Genomic DNA, 19,690 nt, shown 5'->3' with positions numbered 1-19,690 from the left:
ATATATGATTTTACACTCTACCAGTAGAGTGCACTATATACAAAGTTTAGTAAGTGAGGGCAAGAACATCGAGCTTGCAATATTATTGTACATTGGACACTATAAATGAATCGATTAGAACTGCAGATTTGTGTTTTAATTATCTTTTTGTTACTGTTTTGATACTATGTATGCAGATTCATTAGCCTACTTTTGTAAACAGGAAGCCCTGAACACCAGTTCTGAGGCAAATTTGTTTAGATGGATGCCTAATGCCTGCAGGAGTGTGACAATTTGTTGATTTAGTGAAGACTGAAAACCGTTACTGAAATGTGGAAAATCTTCTCCTAGTTATTTGACATAATTGGGTCATCACCCTGAAGTCTTTAACTTATTACATAACTAATCATATAAATATTCATGTCATGGAAAATGCCTAATTTGATTTAGCAGCTGGGATAACAAACGCAATGTAAATAGCCTACAACATTTAGAATTTCTTCAGTAATTTGCTTTGACTATAAACCATAGATACTGCATAGGGATACACTGTAGATGATGTAATTAGACAATTAACCATGGTGTGTAATGTGTACAGTATGTAATCAAAACACATACATTCAAAAGAAGCACAAATGTATTTTAATACATTCTTTATTGAAAACTATTAAAGAGTATTTTTGTTATCACAATGAGCAAACTGATATCCTGTAAAACCACACTGGTCTTTGTATTGACTAGATAAATAGGACAGTTTGCACAGAGCATAGTAAAGAGAACATCATAATGGATTAAGGGGGAAAAAAACATTACAAACAAAAAATAATATTCCACACTCACTTATAGGTAGTACATTTATTGAATATCTCCAAAGTCTTGTAGGGCAAAGTTTACAATGAAGTATGAACAATTAGATCAAATGACAGCATGGAAAACAATTTTATATATTTTTTTATTGTTTTATTAATGTTTTCATGAATAAATCAGAGGTGCATATAAATGTTCATTTTAGTTGGCAGATCTTAACCGAGGTTCCAACGCCAAAGCCTGGATAGAGAGGCTCAACAAAGGTGGTCTCAAATCTGTGAAGAAGGGTCATGTTGTTGCCTATACTGAAGAAAGCCAGCACCCCTGCACCATGGTCAAGGTAGACTCCTATCCTGGGGGAGTGGGGGGCATGGATGGCCTTATCCACCCTGTTGTGCCAGGCTGAGTATCCTGAGTCAGAGCACAGAAGACTCCAGGACTTATCATTGTAACCCAGCAGACACAGAGAGCCTTTGCCTTTGCGGCTGATGCCTTTGTATGCCACTCCCATTGAGAACTCCCCACTCCACTCTATCTCCCAGTAGAAGCGACCTCCGGACAGCGCTTCACGACACAGGACCTGGGCGAAGCTATCAAATCTCTCAGCGGTGTCGCTGTAGGATTGCAGGTCCCTGGTTCTGATCACCTTCCTGTTGCTGTCTGACAGGTGCAGCTCCTTGTAGGCTGTGGCAGGATCCAGTCTGAGCTGGCAGAAGTCTAGGAGTGTGGGCAAATTAGACAGGCTTAGCATTAGACAACTTCCACGTGGACAACGCGTTTGATTGAACTGACTGAGGTGAGAAGAACTTTTACAAGACACATTTATCACCTTTTAGGAGATACTTACACTTCAGAAAGTCTGCTCTGGTTCTAGGCTCTGCAGGAGGAGCACTGTCCACTGTTATTTCTTTCACTAGAGTTAGAAAGATTTGCTGTTATGTCTCAAAAAACAGCATACATTTAGTATTGCGATTCGTTTTTAAATAACAACCAAATGCAATGTGGCATCATGATTTGATTTATATTCTATATGGTGACAACTGACTTACCTCTGCTGCTTTTCTCTCTGGATCGAGTTTCAGTTGTATAAACAGGAACTTCATTTACTGTCAGGGTTAAAGAGGCACGGTAAGGTAAGCAACCAACCTGAACTCAATGTTCTCTGTAACCAACAACAGCTTTCCATGTCTTTTGCCGTTAGTACAGTGCGGTCCTAACCTGACTTGGAGATCTTCAATAGCTCCTCCCTTCCTAGCTCCTCCAGACGTTCTTTGATCTCAGCCACGGCTTTCCTGGCTGCGCCAAAGGAGAAATCTGGGTTCACCGTTACTCTGGGTATGAATCCATCATCGGTGGGAGTGCAAAGATAGTTGAAATTCTGAGAAGAAAAGATAACTGTTGTCAGACGAGCCTGCTCCACTAGCAACTATCCAAATTACTCCCATTAGGATGAATAATGGTGTTGCGTCATGTTTCCTGGAGAAGCATTAAAAGTGTTTCTAAAAAATTCTGCCCCTTGCTAGAGCAGAGATTGAATGTCTTAAGGGATTTTCTGCTGGATTTCTCACCTGCAGGAAGTGGATGTGGTCATCAGTGCTATATAGCTGTTTGAGGCCAATCTCCTTTTTCTTCAGTTCATCAATCTCCTGCTCCAGCCTCTCGACCAAGCCATCAGCCTGGTTAAAGGCAGCCTTCTCATTGATGCCAATGAGCTTAGTGACCTCAGACCTCATTCTCTCTATGGAACGTATCATCTCCTCAAACATCTTTTCGCTCTCTGCCATGGCTCTCTTGGCTGAGCTCTGTATGAGAGAGAGATAAAATAGTATTACAATCAAAGAACTTTCATAAGTAGTCATTCTGGTTGGTTATGTAGATAGGGATGTTGCAAGACAAAAGAAAAAATATATTGTATCTCGGATCTATATGATTTTAGAAGACTTTTTAGTGTTTCATGGAAACACTGTCACAGTCTCGAAACAAAGTTTTGTTCAGTAAATGAAATACACAATTCCTGCATTTACTAACATGTTAAATCATCTTGCAGGAGGTGATTAAAGAAATATTATAAATAGATTGTTCCGTTGCGATAATTCTTTCTTACCTTTAATGAGTCCACTGCGGTTCTTAACTCCTCCAGCTCCTTTACCCTTTCTTGACATTTCTGCCTGATCTCAGCTTGAGACACCCCCAGGAGTTTCTGGTGATATGAACAGTAATTGTTTAAATGGTAATCAGCATTTCAAATTTAGCAGCATTCATGCTTTGAATTCGTGAAATCCATTTCATGCTTGTGAAATCACATTTATTAGTTAGCTGAATGCTCTCAACTTCCATATATGTAGTGTAGTGTTATCTAAGGGATTATTCGTGGAAACCGTTTCTCTGCGACTTCACATCTAGTTGTATATAAGTAATAAAACTGGACGATTACATTTAACTGCGTGCATGGATTATACATTTCACATATAATTATAGACATCATATGCGTTGTGCTTCCAGAAAGTAATGAGATTCACATTTCTTGCATTGCATTTTTGAGTAATTAAGATTTGTTTTTAATACACCGAGTTCTGAGGATCTACTTAATAAGGGCAACTTGATCTCAGAAGGAGGGAAAATAGGGTTGATGGAATCTGGACCATGCAAGGAATGTGAAACTACCGCTGCCTGACTTCTAAAGAGATGTTTCAAGGTGCACACGTCCTGGCCTATAGAAAACTGTGAGGGGTTTCTAATTCAGCCTTTACTGAAGCCCACCGATCCATTCTTCAAGATAAGCTTGAGGAATGTTGGGAATCTGGGGAGGGGGGGGAAGGAGGGAGGGAGTGGAGTGTGAGAGAAAAGCAGTCAGCCATGGGAGACTCAGGTTGTAAATCCAGGGATGAGAGGAACCAGACTCTCTATTTAGTAAACAACAAAAAAGCTTGAATTATTACTGTAGCTTTGTACACTAAGCTCGAAAAGCTTAGTTTCTATTTAAGATGAGGTCATACAATTATTGGACATGCTTGATGCAAATGTTATTGAGAAATCTCTGGCAACATCCATTACAGGTTTGTTTCTTGCCCGCGTAACTGTTTTTGAATCCGCAGACTACTGTGCAGTGCATAGTCACCGTCACAAAGTCCATGTTTATATACGTTGGTTTGTCACCAGGTGAAGTGCTTAGGGCCTTGACCCACCAATGCAGATTTCCAGTATCACTAGTATCTGCAGTCCCTCCCACAGGAGGGCTTCAGCCTAGGAGAATAGAGGCTGTGTAGTTTCGCTGGTAGTTTCTTTGGTGTCCGTCTTCCTGCGCCGCCGTGCACAGCTGTGACTCCACAAGCTTAGGGGAGTTTTCATCACTGATTATGAACACATTCCTTCAGCAGACCCCAGGTCTAATCAGGCTGCTGTAATTGTTTTGGCTGTACATGCCGTCAAGAGTGTCTGATAGCATTGGAAGGCTGGGTCAAAGTACAAACTTTGGTGATAGTGCACGGATGGGGGTTGGGAATACTACACGTCTGCTTTAACTCACATTCCTCCATCAAAAGACCCACCTTTTCCAACCCGTCCTCCCTGCCCATACCTCCCTTCTGACTAACTGCCGAGTGATGATCTCAGTGACAAAGAGAAATGTAGTTCTGGATATGCCTTTCAATAAATCATTAGTCAGTTAACCTTTGAAACTGGAACAGTGGAACACTCCTCCTCAAGTGACAGAGTATAATAGTTTCTGTCAAACTGTATTTTAGAGTTCTTTGATAAATTTCTGACAGAATGACAGACACAATTTCAAACCTGTTAACGTTTTGCAATGACTACAATGTAAGCTGTTGTTTTTCATTCTATTTAGGTCACATTGAGCAGGTGCATTTGTACAGTGTAGCCTAATACTGAGAGAGGAAGGCTGACTGCTTCTTACCTGTTTCTCACTCCTCTCTGCCTCAGCTGAGACAATATCATGGCCCCTGTGCTCGCTGACTGTGCAAATGGCACAGATGCACATCTGGTCTGTACGACAGAACAGCTCCAGGGACTTCTGGTGCTGAGGGCAGATCTTCCGGTCCAGGTTTCCCAACTCATCCACCAGCTTGTGCCTCTTGAAGGTGGCTGACTCGTAGTGGGGCTTCAGGTGCTTCTCACAGTAGGAAGCCAGGCAGTTCAGACAGGACTTGACAGCCTTGAGCTTTTTCCCAGAGCAGAAGTCACAGGGCACGTCGGCTGGGCCGGCAAAGCTGTTTCCTGGGGACGTGTTGGTCTGGTTAAGGCCTGTCTTCTTGATCTTTTCAGCCACCTGAGTCAGCATGGTGTTGGGCCTCAGCACAGGCCGTTGGGTGAAGGTGATCTTGCATTGAGGGCAGATGTAGATTCCCGTGTAGTCAGCCTCGTTCCAATAGCCACTGATGCAGTCCATACAGAAGCTGTGGCCACAGGGAATAGCCACGGGGTCCCTTAGCAAGCCAACACACAGAGGGCAGCTGAAGTAATCCGGAGACATGGGCTCAGCCATCGTCACACAAACACACACAAACAGACCTGCGAAACCAGAGAGAGTCAGAGGTAACTTCCAGTGCGTTATGGAGCCCGCCCTCCACAAGAGTGTGTCACAGTCTGCCAGAGACGGGACCGACTAGTATTTCTGAATTCCAGAGGTTATTGATTGAAAGCAGGCAAGGCCCTCCCCTTGTGCTGGGAGTATTCGGAGCTCAGCCCAGTTGAGATAAACAGATCGAGCAAAGGCTGCCGGAGACTTAAGAGAGAGGGAGAGGGAGGGGGCGGGCAGAAAGGAGGGAAAAAAGGGGATAGGCTGAGCCTTGAAGAATGAATGAATTGTAGAAGGCACAAATTGAAGAAATCTATGGGATTTCTAGTCAGACATCTCACAGTCAGTGTTTACCTGATGGTGTTGTAGAATGTTGTCAGAGGACAACCCAGGCCTCTCTGTAGAAAAACAAACAAAATGCTATTTGAACATTTATTCCGGTGGACTAGACACAGGTTGATTCTCATAAAAAAAGAAGGTGGAGGGCTGTAGTCCACCTCCTAAACAAACAGACACTCAGACAAAAAACTTCCCTTGACCAGGAAATATTTAGAACAGACGAAAGGTAAAAAAAAAAGATTGACACACCGGTAGATGTCTGAATGCACAGGTGTGTGTCAGTTTGAGTTAAGGTCACGCGTTGTATGTATTTAAACTACATCCAGTTGAACCAGTCTGGTTGCTTTACAAGTGTATGAAGTAACTGTCGATGGGATGTGTGTGTGTGTGTCATAGTTCATGGACAAAGTCATTGTAGAGGTAGCCAAGAAAACCTTCCTGTTCATCTGCTGTTTTACCTGATGCTTGACATATTTTCATGTGTTCATCATTAGGAAAGTTGCATACATGTCAAGACAGACATGTTATATTCTGTCTCACCACTGTACATTCCTGGTTCCATCCTTATCTATCAAATATTGTCAGAGTGAGGACAAACACCTTGGGTGAGATGATGACTTTCAGGTTATTGATCAATCAGCCTCAATGCATTGTGATCATTCAATCTAGCCAATCACAGGGCTGAAAAAACGCAGGCATGGGTTGCACAAAAGGTATACAGCCCCTCCCTCTTTGCACGTCTTACTTCACTTCATAGAGTTTCGACTCACTCCATATTTGGCCAGGTTTCTAGATAAGCCAGTTTCTCTTTCCTTCCTCTTTTTATGTTGATTAGATACCAGGAAGGCCTCCTGTGTTAAATGCACAGTGTGCTTACTGATTAACTACCTGTGAGAGAGTATTGGTGGGTTCCGGGCTGGATCAGCTCCATACACACGTCTTTTCTACCCAAGAAACCTTGTTGTTAAGGTGATGACACAGTACAGTAGACCCGATTCAGAAACATCAACAAAGTAAACTTTCAATAATTCCAGTGTAATACATTTTTATGACAGTGCAAGAAGAATGTCCATCCCTCGAATGTTATTGCATTAGCTAGCTGTCTTATGTGTTTTATAATGATATCACATCTATACTAAACTCCAATTTTGTATGAGCGCACAGGCAAAAACCTCATAGTTCCAATCAGTTAAAGGTCAAAATTCAAGTCAAGCAGAGTTTTGGCGTCAGGTGTAGTGAGGGGCAACCAGGTTTTCAGGCAATGTTTTGAAGAGAGAGGGAATACAAATGACTGACTGTAGGAGTCAAGGACCCAGTTCATACTGTGTGATTGGTCTGAACATGGAGACAAGGTATTTACAAGTGTTGCAGTGGAACAATGGTTACCTTTGTTAATGCTGGCAGATACACAGCGTCAACAGGAGGAGTCTGGATAAAGGCCAGATGAAAGCGAACAGATTGGACACAAATCTACAGCAAGAGGGAAAGGGGACAGTTTTTGAAAGTTTTAAATACAGCATGCATTTATTTTGCAAACCTGTATTTAAATCAGTTTCTTGATGGAGCCTGCAATATGTAATTGTCATCTGCATCTCTTTTAAAACGTATCTGTTAGATGAACAGTCAGGGGATCTGTCAATTACAGCCTTCTGGTGTGTCATCTCTTAAGCATGTTAAGGTGTTGAAATGAAGCAAAGTCTGTCAGGTGGGTTGGATAGCAATGTATTAGCAGCCAGATGATGTCACTCACCACATAACTAACAAGCATACCACTACAGTCTTGAAATAGCCCCAGTAAAAAGCAACAAAACCTACTTCTATAAAATAGTTTTATTGTGTGCACAAAGCTTTTATTGAATCAAAGGTCACCATTGGGTTAAACAAGTTGAATCTGAGTCGATACTAATTTGACGATCAACTAGCAACCAAGTACATAAAACATGAATAATACTGATGTGGAATGACAACTGAAGCTAATTTTGACATAACGTGTTATTGATCTCGTCAACCCCAATCAATTACAAGGCACAACATTTTGCCTCCTTTGTAAATCCCTGGGAGTAATTCAGGTCAAATGTACAGTAGTATCATGCCATGTCAGACTTGTACCCACACTCCACAGCACCATCCAGCAAGATTGCATTTCCAGTCTTAAAGATTATAGTCATGTCAGTTAGAGTTCTTGTGTTTGATGGCTTACAGACACTGTAAGGTTGGCATGCAGACTAGCATAACCCTGCAGTGCTCTCTCACACATCACAGGTTTTTTTTTAAACTGCCCCTCTTGACCCTCTTGTTATCTGGCCAATCTGGCCTGGTCACATTCCAGCCATCATTTAAGCAACCCTGAAACTCCAGATCTGACTGCCAGCCATGTGAGGATGTGCCTTCGATATCAACTGAGATTAAATGTTTTAAAGGGTTCATGTTTGTTTTTCAATTTACTTGTGGATATTTTGTATTTGACAAGGGTGGGATTTATTCGTAATGTGATCACTTCACTGATCAACGAAAGAGGAGAACACAAACATTGCAAATCAGGGTTGAGGAGGGGGAAGAAATTAGTGTGAAATGTTAATGAATTCAAATGGGAACATCTGGTTGATAATTAACGACTCTCGGCTAGATGGCAGGACGACTGAAACTACACCAGAGTTAACGATGCCAAAACCAACTGTTTTACAAACAAGAACAAATGCCAGCTTCCGAAAGGTATGTGTAGAACAGTACAAATAAAACGGTGTTGATCACAACATTGTTAAGCATTTACTTCCCTGTGGGTCTACAAATGTGTTGTATGTGTAAAAGTGTGTGGATTACATAGTGACAAAGTAGCTATAATTTATGTCAGTCAAAACAGATTGTTTTAACGTCAAGCCACTAAGTCATTCTGAAGACATGTCCTCTAAGAAAGATGTTTTAGTCTCCTCTCTTTGATTTGCAGGCCAACTTTACCTCCCTGTGCTGAAAGGTCAACGTGAGCCAGGTTTGAGTGGGCATCCATCACAGAACCCCCCCTCCCCCATCAGAGGCCATGCCCTGACCAGGCTGGCTGCAATCCACCAGGAACTGTCACCAGTCAAACACTGGTCCAGCACTTAGCCCTCACGGAACATTCATCTTTGATGACATCCTCATAAATTCCACTACGCCCCCCATTCATTCCACCCATTTGGAAGTCTCTCTAACACCCCTTTCCGTTTGCTTCTTGGTTTAGACATGGTGTGATCTATGGTGGGTCTTGCATCTCCACTGACTTACTATTGACGTCAATGGGTTGTGGGAGTGTCTTTCTGTTTGAATTATTGATCATACTGATCTACAGTGTCTTTCTCATCCTCATGAGGTAACATATTTTCAAAAAGAAGCAACACACATGTCATTCATTCTTTCCTTTAGTTGTAATCCCTGCCCCCTGACTGATGCTGTTGGTAGCCAGGTCCTTACCTGGCCCCGCCTTCTTCTTAACCAGTTTCTGCTCAACCAGTTTGGCCTCCCACCCTGTTTACCCTATAAAACATGTTTCCGTAGCACCTGTGGCTCAGTTAGTTCAGAGCTGACACACCTGACAGCCATTCAAAGTGTATCAACCATTCTTTGCTGTATCAGAGAATTCAACCGCAGAGTGCACTCATGTCGTCTGACCAGGAGAGCTGCTACCTGTGTAAGGAGTACCTCAGGGATCCAGTGTCCATTCCCTGTGGACACATATTCTGCACCATCTGCCTCAAGACCTACTGGGACCATGCTGATCACTTGGGATCCTACAACTGCCCCGAGTGCAGGGTCACCTACAACAAGAGGCCCACCCCGCGACGGATCGGGGGATCCCGACGCAGCGGCACGACCCGTACCTCTGAGTCCTTCCCTCCCCCTCCTCCATCCCCGGACTACGAGCTTGCGGGACCCCAGGACGTGGGCTGTGATATTTGTGTTGGCAAGAAGCACAAGGCCATCAAGTCCTGTCTGATGTGCCTGGCTTCCTACTGTGAGAAGCACCTGAAGCCCCACTTTGAGTCAGCCACCTTCAAGAGGCACAAGCTGGTGGATGAGATCGGCCACCTGGACAGGCAGATCTGTCCCCAGCACCAGAAGGGTCTGGAGCTGTTCTGCCGCACCGACCAGATGTGCATTTGTGTGCTGTGCACGGTCAAGGAGCACAAAGGTCATGACATGGTCTCTGCAGAACAGGAGAGGTCAGACGAACAGGTAAATAGTTTTTTTTTAACCTTACTTCATGAGGATTAATGATGTAGTGAGGATTCTATCATTCTTATCATGCAGTGAGAGGTCAACTTTACACCAGTACATAGACCTTCTTTCTTTTGGTCAGCCGAGTAGGGCTACGTGGTTCTTGCAGTTCTTTGTTTACTCTGGGTATTCAGCCTGTGGTTTTGTGTCGGGTCATAATGAATGAGTATAAGGGTGTGTGAGCCAAGCCCCCAAAACCAATCCCTCAAACCATCAGGTGATCCGCCCATGTCAGAGGAAATGGGTGACGGTTGAAGTGTTGCAACTTTGTCTATTCACAGCTCTTGTTCAGTGTCAGTTTACTGATTGGTCATGATGTTTGTGCAGGTTACTGTCACTGTATTATGTGATGCTAGTGCCCCCTAGCACATGAAAAAATAAGGTATTAAGTAATATTACAGTCAAAGTCACAAAAAAAACTGTCAAATAAATGTTATTGACTTCCTCGAACTTCTATTCTCTCCATAGCAACGGTTGGGAGCCACTCAGGCCGAGATCCAGGAGAAGATCCATGACAGGCTCAAGCAGATGGAGGAGCTGAAACACGCAGTGGACTCACTCAAGGTTCAGAACACTCCTATTGGTCAATCCACTCAAATGATGAGATCATCGTGCCAACGATTTTCCCTCACACTCCCTATCAATCATGCCATTGTTTGTGATGCGACGCATCCAGTTTGCAAAGCAGAAGTGTAACAACGTGCTAATGTGGTGTTTCTGTCCCCTCCAGACCTCAGCCCAGATGGCCATGAAAGAGTGTGAGAAGCTGTTCGGGGACATGCTGCGCTCCATCGAGAGAATGCAGCAGGAGATGATCAAGCTGATCTCCTCCAATAAGAGGGCAGCGCTGAACAACGCCGAGGGCCACATGGAGCGTCTGAACCACGAGATCGAAGACCTGAAAAGGAGAGACAACGAGATCACCCAACTCTCCCGCACTGAAGACCACATCCACTTCATCCAGGTAACTGGGCAACAGACTAGAAGCTTCCACCATCTGTGACACCGCTATGAATCAAAGTGAAATACTCAACAAAAGATTGGCTCTCATTTGTGCTGTTCCTTTCTGGGTTGCAGAGCTACCACATGTTGATTGCCCAGAACGAGGCAGAGGAGCTGCCCTCCGTCACGGTGAACCCCTACTTCTCCTTTGGGCCCGTGAGCAAGGCTGTCTCTGAGATGAAGCAGCACCTTCACGAGTTCAGCAATGACGAGCTGGTCAAAGTAGCTCAGATCGGTGAGTTGGTGACAGAGTATTGAGTCCAGTCGGGAATATATATATATATATAGCCCTATGTGACATGCTTGCCTGTAAAAAGGGCTAAACAAATACATTTGATTTGATTTGATTTGAATATGCAGCCATGGAAATTATCACATTCTCAGTATTGACATGTATGCTTAACCAACTTTTTCAGTGAACAAAATGCCTTTCTGCCAGCTGGATGATGCCAAAAGAAAACAATCAATAAAAGGTGAGAATCCCCCCCAAATATCTAACCTCCTACTTTCAAATTCAAGACTGTTTGAACAGCAGTAGTCCAGAATACTAACCCACAGATAAACTCACAATATTTTAGGGTGTTTCCCAATAAGAAAGATTTTGAATGAGGTTGTGGTTACCAAATGTTGAAGAAAGCACATGGGTATTTGTGCCGTAGTGCTTTCCTTTTGTACTCTGCATTGCATAAAAAACTAAAATGAGCCTCTGGAATTCAGTTTGTTTAGTAAAGTGGCCTGGGCACCTTGAGGGCATTTCGGGGTCACATAATAGCTCAAGTGGTTCTCATGTTTATTTTAGCGGACAATTCTTAGACTGCCAAACACCAGTCAGTTTAACACAATGATAGGCTTCAATGCTAGATTTCCGTAGGATATCCGTGAACACAAAAGTTACAAGTCACACCTCAATCTACCAGCCAAGTTTACATGATGTTACATTTTAAATACACACAATTATTGGAAGAGACCATAAGTATTTCCCCTCCATGCAATGTTTTGCCTGTACCATAATTTATTTTTGTGGATCATATTTTCCGTCTTCATAGCTGAAACAGCTGAGGTTGACATGACGTACAGAACGCCAACCAAGGAACCCAAAAGCAGAGAGGACTTCCTGAAATGTGAGTCTGAATTTCACACAGTGGTTTGTCTATGTTCAAACAGAACAGTGTAGTACTGTGCTCTCCCTTACAATCACAATCACAGACATCAAATTCTCATGAAGTTTATTCTTTAGCCCGTGCGGTTTACTAATTTGAAAATCTGTTATGTCAGCTAAATCAGTGACATTGTTGGACTAGTAAGGTAGTGTTTTGAAACAGTAGCTGGCACCCAGTGTTCATAGAAACTGTTGGGAAAGGGAGTAGTCTCACTACATTCCATAAATACAAGGTTCGTATCGAGCATGTTCATAGAACCCACAGGTTGACTATCATGCGTAGGAGTAGATTTGTGTTAAGGTTGTAGTAAGAGTTATAGTATGTAGAATTACATATGCCGCTCTGAATAACTGTCTAATCTGTCTAAAATAACTTTTAGCAACACAATTGTGGAAAACAACAACAAACGCAAAACAAAACAAAGAAATATCTCAAAGTCTCATACAGTTGTATAAAAAAACATGTCTTCAGAGCCTTTGACCAGAGCAAGCAATGTTGAAAAACTAACATAGGAGAACTGAGAATACATAAAGAGCATAATATAAATAAAGTTCTGTTTGTCAAAGTCACAAGCAGTCTCTGACACCTCTGGCATTCCAGATACTAAACCTGCTCGCTCTAGCCGTGGTTACCGGTCCAACCGACTGTGACCTGGTGAGGTGGAGGGCAGGCGCACAGCAGGAAAGCCAGGTGACTTTTAACCCCTGAGCTTCATTGGCATGCTGGTGTACACACCTGCAGAGCTACTTGTTAAACCCTTAACATGGTGAAACCCCCTAGGAGGCATTGGTTACTTGAATGACTGCCACAGTATTTATGGACTTGCAGTCATTTGAATATCCACTTCTCTTGGTGATAGAAGGGTACTAAAATGGGTGTGATGACCTCTCCTTTCACTAATAATTGGTAGTGGTGAAACAATCATTCACATTCAGTCATGATGAGCTTTGTTTATTGATTGCTGCCCTTGCTACTGTAATGAAACCAACTAAATCACGTGGCTTTGCTTGTCTTCAGATGCCTGCCCGCTGACTCTGGACTCCAACACAGCCTACCAACAACTTTATCTGTCTCGAGGGAACAGGAAGGCCGCCCTGAAGCGAGACCCCCAGTCCTACAGTGACAGCGCGGCCAGATTTGACTGTCTGCCCCAAGTCCTGTGTAAGGAGCCCCTGTCTGGAGGTTGCTTCTACTGGGAGGTGGATTGGAGTGGAGAGGGGGCCTCCGTCGGTGTCACCTACAAGGGCATCAAGAGGACCGGCTATGGGGACAGCTGTCGAATTGGGTACAACCGCAAGTCCTGGAGTCTGTTCTGCTCTGACTCTAGCTACTCGGCCCGCCATAGCAAGGACCAGATGGAGATCAACGCGCCCTACTCCTCTCGTATCGGGGTGTTCCTGGACCACACTGGAGGCACCCTGTCCTTCTACAGCGTAGGAGAAACCATGACCCTCATCCATCGCTTCAGTGCCTCTTTCAGTGAAGCTGTTTATCCAGGCTTCTGGGTCTGGTATGAGTCTGCCATAACCATCTGCCAATTGTAAAAACATGCTGTACTATAACAATGAGATATGTGAATCTGTAATTCCGTTTTTTGTGCACTCATAACTTTTACATCGCCACTCATGCTGTAGAATGATGACATGGGATTATATTTTGGGAAACATATACTTTGTATAAACTGTTTAGGCAAATACATTATGATGATTCTGTTAGATGTGTAAGGGAAATTAAAAGCTATTGTGCACATGCATTTTGTGATTGATTTGGGAATATATGCTTGCTAATGATAAACAGATCAGTATGTGAAATAAAAACAAAAATGCTATTGTTTGCAATTAGTTTTATATACGACTATATTTCATATCAATAAAATTATGTAAACCAAAAAAAAAGGATTATCCAATTATTATCCAAGTACAATTATTACAGGACATCTACTGACGAAGGAGAGGCACACTCACACAGGGGTGGTTGGGTCTGTAAGTACACAGAAGTTTGATCAGGGCGACCTCTGCTGGTACGACGCTGTGACTACGCCCACCTTATGCTTTCTGTTCACGCTAGATGGGCAGATCATTTTTTAATGATCTTTCTCATTTTCTAACCTACTCTTTCCCAATGACATACAATTGCTCAGCTTTACATGCTCTCACTATCATGACACACCGAATGGTGTGTCACAGAATGATTGATACACTTTGAATGGCTGTCAGGTGTATCATTCCATAGCCACATGCTATTACTGCATAAAAACAGTACAGTTTAAACAGTACTTATTATGAACATGTTAATTCTCTGCGTCTGCTACAGTAAATCATAGTTGGTTGGGGGAACGCTGTTCAACGGTTGGTGTTTCACGTCGGACACATTAACACTGCGCCTGTGCTGAAACTAGCGCCGCATTTTCTCAAACATGGCAGCACAGGTGAGTAGCATGAATCATGGTGTAAAATGATTATATTTCTAAATGACCTATGATTTTATTCTTTGGCGATTCAGTGTAAAACACAAATCACAGTAACGCTTGACATTTTTGAATTTGTGTAAACTTAGGTTGAAACATAAAAGTTAAAGAGAACGCAATCAATGAAAAGCCGGCTAACAACATTGCTAACGCGCATGCTAGACTAGCTAGCGTGCCTGAGCCTGTACGTAGTTAGCCGTTCTGTCTTTGCTAGATTTTGTGTGCGATTTATCACTTGTATATATTATGATCTTAGACAGTACATTACATTTCAATGTGGTGCATACTAGCTAGATTGCTTAATGTTTGTTTTTTTTGGCTAGCTGGTCAGTGTAGAAGCTTATCGTTATCACTATGGCAACCTAGTGTTTGACTGGGACTGCAAACGTCACCTGGATATTTGTAAAACTGTTAACTAACTAAACGACCAATTCAACCAATTAGATGGCGGCTACGAAGGTACCAGAGGTCCGTGACATTACAAGGATTGAGAGAATTGGTACGTTCTTGTGGGGATAATTTCCCCCCTAATTTTACAAACGCACATAGATGCATCTTTATCCCTACCTACTGTGAGTTTTTGGCTGTGCAATTTCCAAGCTGGTCTTGCTCTCAGGTGATGTTTAATTTTCAGTGTTGCCTGTGTTTTTGTTCAGGTGCTCATTCGCACATTCGCGGCCTTGGATTGGATGATGCATTGGAACCTCGACAGGTAAGCTCTGTCCATCTTGAACTGCACCCTCCATACATCTCCTCTACCTGCCAGTGATGCACCATCTGTCTGACCTCCACTGAACGACTTTTCACCATCTCTCCCCCTTCTGGCAGGTGTCCCAGGGGATGGTTGGCCAGCTGGCATCTCGTCGGGCAGCTGGACTCATCCTGGAAATGATCAAAGATGGCCATATCGCTGGCAGGGCTGTGCTGATTGCCGGCCAACCAGGCACTGGGAAAACTGCCATTGCCATGGGTATATCTCATATTATATCTGCCGTCTTCTGGCACTTAATATTATAAGCTTAGGGTATTTCAAGCCAAGATTCTACCTTTGATTTACTAGCTGTGACTGTTATATTGAGATACGTTTTCTGTACGTGTTTGTTTTCCGTCCAGGCATTGCCCAGTCTCTAGGCCCCGACACGCCCTTCACAGCGATGGCGGGGAGTGAGATCTTCTCTCTGGAAATGAGCAAGACGGAGGCCCTCAGCCAGGCCTTCAGGAAAGCCATGGGAGTAAGGATCAAGTGAGTGTTCCAAGCGTCCGCTTACGTCCACGCTTTCCTCTTCTCCGCCCCGTCTGGCCTGATGTCGATGACGTGTGTCTGCAGGGAGGAGACTGAGATCATCGAGGGTGAGGTCGTGGAGATCCAGATCGATAGGCCGGCCACTGGGACGGTGGGTTGTGACTCAGCTTGGTCCTTATTCAGTCTGCCTGCCACCCTCCTCCATATCCCAGTCATAAGGCTGTACGCTTCAGTAATGGGATGCTGGATTCATGGATTTGGACTTCTGAGGGCTTTAATAATCCCTCACAGATACCCCTTAATGAAAAGAAGAAAACCGCCTATCAAATACTCCTTTGTTACTTTCATTTAGCAACAGACTGCTTATTACAGATACTTATCAGAGTGAAAGGAAATTAATTTTGTGGCGGTAACAATTTAATATCACACCCAGTTTGCTTTGCTCCCTGTTGAGTAGAGACTGGAGACAGTTTAATAACAAGAGTGGGATACTTTGGCAGAGTTTTTAAACTAATTCAATCCACTGTTCAATCCAAAGTGTTAGACGTGTCAAACATCAGTAAAGTAGCTACCGCTCTGGTCGGTTCTGTACCAACTCCTGGTGTTTGTCTGGCAGGGCGCCAAGGTGGGCAAGCTGACTCTGAAGACCACGGAGATGGAGACCATCTACGACCTGGGCAGCAAGATGATCGAGAGCCTGACTAAAGAGCGGGTTCAGGCTGGGTGAGGTTTGGGGGGCAGATGGGGCTTACCGTGCCAGATTCGAACACTGAGTCATACGTGTCTGTCTGAAGATGTCTAACTGTGTGTGGTCTTCCTCAGGGATGTGATCACCATAGACAAAGCCACTGGGAAGATCAGCAAGCTGGGTCGCTCCTTCACCAGAGCCAGGGACTACGACGCCATGGGAGCACAGGTGCATCCTGGTCTTAAAAATGACACTTTCACAACGGTTTGCTAACGGACGAGTGTCGCATGACACGGCAACGCCACACCTCAATCTAACTCTCTCCCGTCATTCGCGACTTTAGACGCAGTTTGTTCAGTGTCCAGAGGGGGAGCTGCAGAAGAGGAAGGAGGTGGTCCACACTGTGTCCCTCCACGAGATCGACGTCATCAACAGCCGCACGCAGGGCTTCCTAGCCCTGTTCTCCGGGGACACTGGAGAGATCAAGTCTGAGGTCCGCGAGCAGATCAACGCCAAGGTCTCCGAATGGAGGGAGGAAGGCAAGGCCGAGATCATTCCAGGGGTAGGTACCTCGAGACGGATCCTCTACGGACCTGCTCCATAGGATGTTCAAAGCGTCCTACCGTAGAATTGAATGGGGTTTCCCGGGGCTTCCAGGTGCTGTTCATTGACGAGGTGCACATGCTGGACATGGAGTGCTTTTCCTATCTGAACCGGGCCCTGGAAAGTGACCTGTCCCCTGTCCTCATCATGGCCACCAACAGAGGCATCACCCGGTACACTCCGCCTCGGCATCCTTCCCCTCTCTAACATTCTCTGTGCTCCCAGGGCCTCTTCTTCTCACCTCCTCCCTCTCTCTCTCCCTGTTCTCCCCCAGTATCCGGGGCACCAACTACCAGAGCCCCCACGGGATCCCCATAGATCTGCTGGACCGCCTGCTCATCATCGCCACCTCCCCCTACACAGAGAAGGAGACCCGGCAGATCCTCAAGATCCGGTAAGCATCCTCCCCTAGACTGGAGAAGGATACACTACCTCCACCACCACACCTTGACCACCATCTCCACCGCCTCCACCACTGCCTCCACCTCATGACGGAAGGGGATCATGCGTGTGTGCTTCCTGTGTGCAGATGTGAGGAGGAGGACGTGGAGCTGAGCGAGGAGGCTCACACCGTCTTGACCCGCATCGGCCAGGAGACGTCTCTCCGCTACGCCATCCAGCTCATCAGCACGGCCGGCCTGGTGTGCCGCAAACGCAGGGTGAGACACCCCGACCGGAGGCCAGAATTCAGCTGCAGCAACTATCCACAGGAATGACTTCATACAGCCTGAGCTGCTGTCATTCTGTCCATGAGTAGCTTGTCCTCTAAAACACAATGAATCACAGCTGGTTAAGTAGATTTGTCCAATACTTGAAATAGAATCTAGAAACCTTGAATATATCGATCGACACCTGTCTCATTGCCATTAGCATTGCATCATTATAGTGAGCCGTTGTTGCTTGTCTCAGGGCACCGAGGTGCAGGTAGAAGACATTAAGAGGGTCTACTCACTCTTCCTGGACGAGTCAAGATCCTCCCAGTACATGAAGGAGTATCAGGACTCCTTCCTGTTCAACGAAGCACGTAAGTCTCTGTTCATCTGACTTTACTGCAGTAGAACCAGTTTACTGCATTCCTGAGGGAGAGGCCTCCACCTTTCTGTGAGAAAACCTCCCAGAATCCTCATTTGCATTCGTTAAGGATATAAACATGTCACGTCCATGTCTAAATGTTTGTATTACCAGGTGTGTGTGTGTGTTGGTGAGGGGGTTGGCGTGACTGACTTCTCTCCTTGTGTGTGCAGAAGCCCCTCAGATGGATACGTCTTCATGAAGGCGGATGTCGGTGTTTCTGTTCTCCTGTCGAGTTGTTCTGTTCTTGCCTTCCACCATGTTTCCCATTGAGGCCTTCCTGCTGGAATATCCATTCCTTTCCTCATGTCTTGGATAATCTTAAAAAAAAAAAAAAATTGGAAGCTGTTTATTTTTATTGTCTATGTACATTAAACATTTTTTTCATTACACTTTCTCTGGAATGTTTATTTTCTTTTTTTCCTATTTTCATTCATGTTACATTTGAAGTTTGTTAATCATCCTGTTATACTGTTGAAGGTCAAATGTAAATTGGGTTGACTTAAATAAATTCACATCAGAATTTCTCAATTGAGCCCCACAATTAACTTTTATATCCGTGTAGTGTTTTCCTCAAAGTGAAATAAAGGTGATCTTGAAGATCAAAAGTCTCTTCTCTTTGTAGAAGCGTCTGTAATGTAACTGCAGGACCACCAGATGGCACTTTAGAGCTACGTTTTGACCTCAACCTCCAAATGAGTCAAGTCTAATTACTAAGCCCACCTTGATTGCATTGTGGCAAGATAAGTGTCTTGTATAGACTAATATAGTTTTGGAGAGCCACTCATGCAAATGTACTAAGATCCTATTGGATCAGTACAAAGATTTCAATGTGTCTGGGTAAGGAAGGAGACACTGGCTGCATGACTGGCTGCTGCTGTAATAGTAAGGAGCCAGTATGTTCAAAAATAACAAAGGGGAACAAAGACCCAGACTGCTTTTTAGCAGAAAGAGGAATTGGGCAAGGAGATAATCCTTGATCCCACAGACACCCAGGCAGGCAGGAAAGCGGAGGAGAGACAGAGGGCTTTCCATCTCTGGGAAGTGTGGAGGGGCCTTGGATGAGATTGGGCAGGGAGAAGAGAGCAGGAGAAGGACACTTAATGGGGGCTGTGGGTGTATGTGTGTGCGTGTGTGTTAGATTTCCCCAGTGTCTCTTAGATAAGAGTGCAACTCTAAACCAACCATTAACGTTCCAGAGTTAATGGCTCAGAAATGAATGGAAACGATGTGAATGATTTACTGTGGATCTGCAGGGGATGATTCTTGTTGTTACATCTTCCATTATCAATGATATTGTGGAATGCATAACAGTGTGTTTAACTTTCAAGTAAATACTGCATTATTAATCCCTCTGCATGGAGACAATCATAATAATCAAACTGACTTTAACATGCCTATTAAAGTTATCTGTTCTCAAACATACTGTGATCCTCATCCATGCATTATTGAAGAACCTCATCTCATAACAATTAAGCATAATCAGTTATCCTGCAGTGAGAGTGAAGCTGTGCAGACCCACAGAGCTGTCCATTGGGCCAGCCCA

General features: G+C 44.1%; 3 protein-coding genes across 3 annotated transcripts; 2 read left to right on the top strand and 1 right to left on the bottom strand.

Annotated features, from left to right (window-relative positions):
* Positions 1-617: 617 nt before the first annotated feature.
* On the bottom strand, positions 618-5,473 carry ftr82 (finTRIM family, member 82). Its single transcript, XM_084697569.1, has 7 exons — positions 4,700-5,473; positions 2,891-2,986; positions 2,355-2,588; positions 2,005-2,164; positions 1,836-1,892; positions 1,634-1,699; positions 618-1,503 (listed from the first exon to the last, which is right to left on the bottom strand). Exons 1-7 carry the CDS (start codon positions 5,285-5,287, stop codon positions 983-985), a joined length of 1,722 nt encoding a protein of 573 aa, XP_084553695.1. The 5' UTR covers positions 5,288-5,473; the 3' UTR covers positions 618-982.
* A 3,745-nt stretch (positions 5,474-9,218) lies between these two features.
* ftr83 (finTRIM family, member 83) lies at positions 9,219-13,953 on the top strand. The gene is made up of 7 exons (XM_084697568.1): positions 9,219-9,868; positions 10,379-10,474; positions 10,641-10,874; positions 10,988-11,147; positions 11,329-11,385; positions 11,959-12,033; positions 13,090-13,953. The coding sequence occupies exons 1-7, from the start codon at positions 9,293-9,295 to the stop codon at positions 13,614-13,616; spliced, it is 1,725 nt and encodes a 574-aa protein (XP_084553694.1). The 5' UTR covers positions 9,219-9,292; the 3' UTR covers positions 13,617-13,953.
* Positions 13,954-14,434: 481 nt separating this feature from the next.
* On the top strand, positions 14,435-18,534 carry ruvbl2 (RuvB-like AAA ATPase 2). Its single transcript, XM_084698815.1, has 14 exons — positions 14,435-14,500; positions 14,984-15,038; positions 15,196-15,251; positions 15,368-15,509; positions 15,653-15,782; positions 15,867-15,933; positions 16,399-16,505; positions 16,605-16,698; positions 16,814-17,032; positions 17,128-17,246; positions 17,348-17,467; positions 17,603-17,732; positions 17,983-18,097; positions 18,318-18,534. Exons 1-14 carry the CDS (start codon positions 14,489-14,491, stop codon positions 18,344-18,346), a joined length of 1,395 nt encoding a protein of 464 aa, XP_084554941.1. The 5' UTR covers positions 14,435-14,488; the 3' UTR covers positions 18,347-18,534.
* Positions 18,535-19,690: the final 1,156 nt, after the last annotated feature.

This window comes from Hypomesus nipponensis, chromosome 5, assembly GCF_054491055.1.
Source record: "Hypomesus nipponensis isolate SF chromosome 5, ASM5449105v1, whole genome shotgun sequence".
Lineage (NCBI taxonomy): Eukaryota > Metazoa > Chordata > Actinopteri > Osmeriformes > Osmeridae > Hypomesus > Hypomesus nipponensis.
The sequence above is the reverse complement of the archived record's forward strand: the minus strand, read 5'-3'. Positions and strand labels throughout refer to the sequence as shown.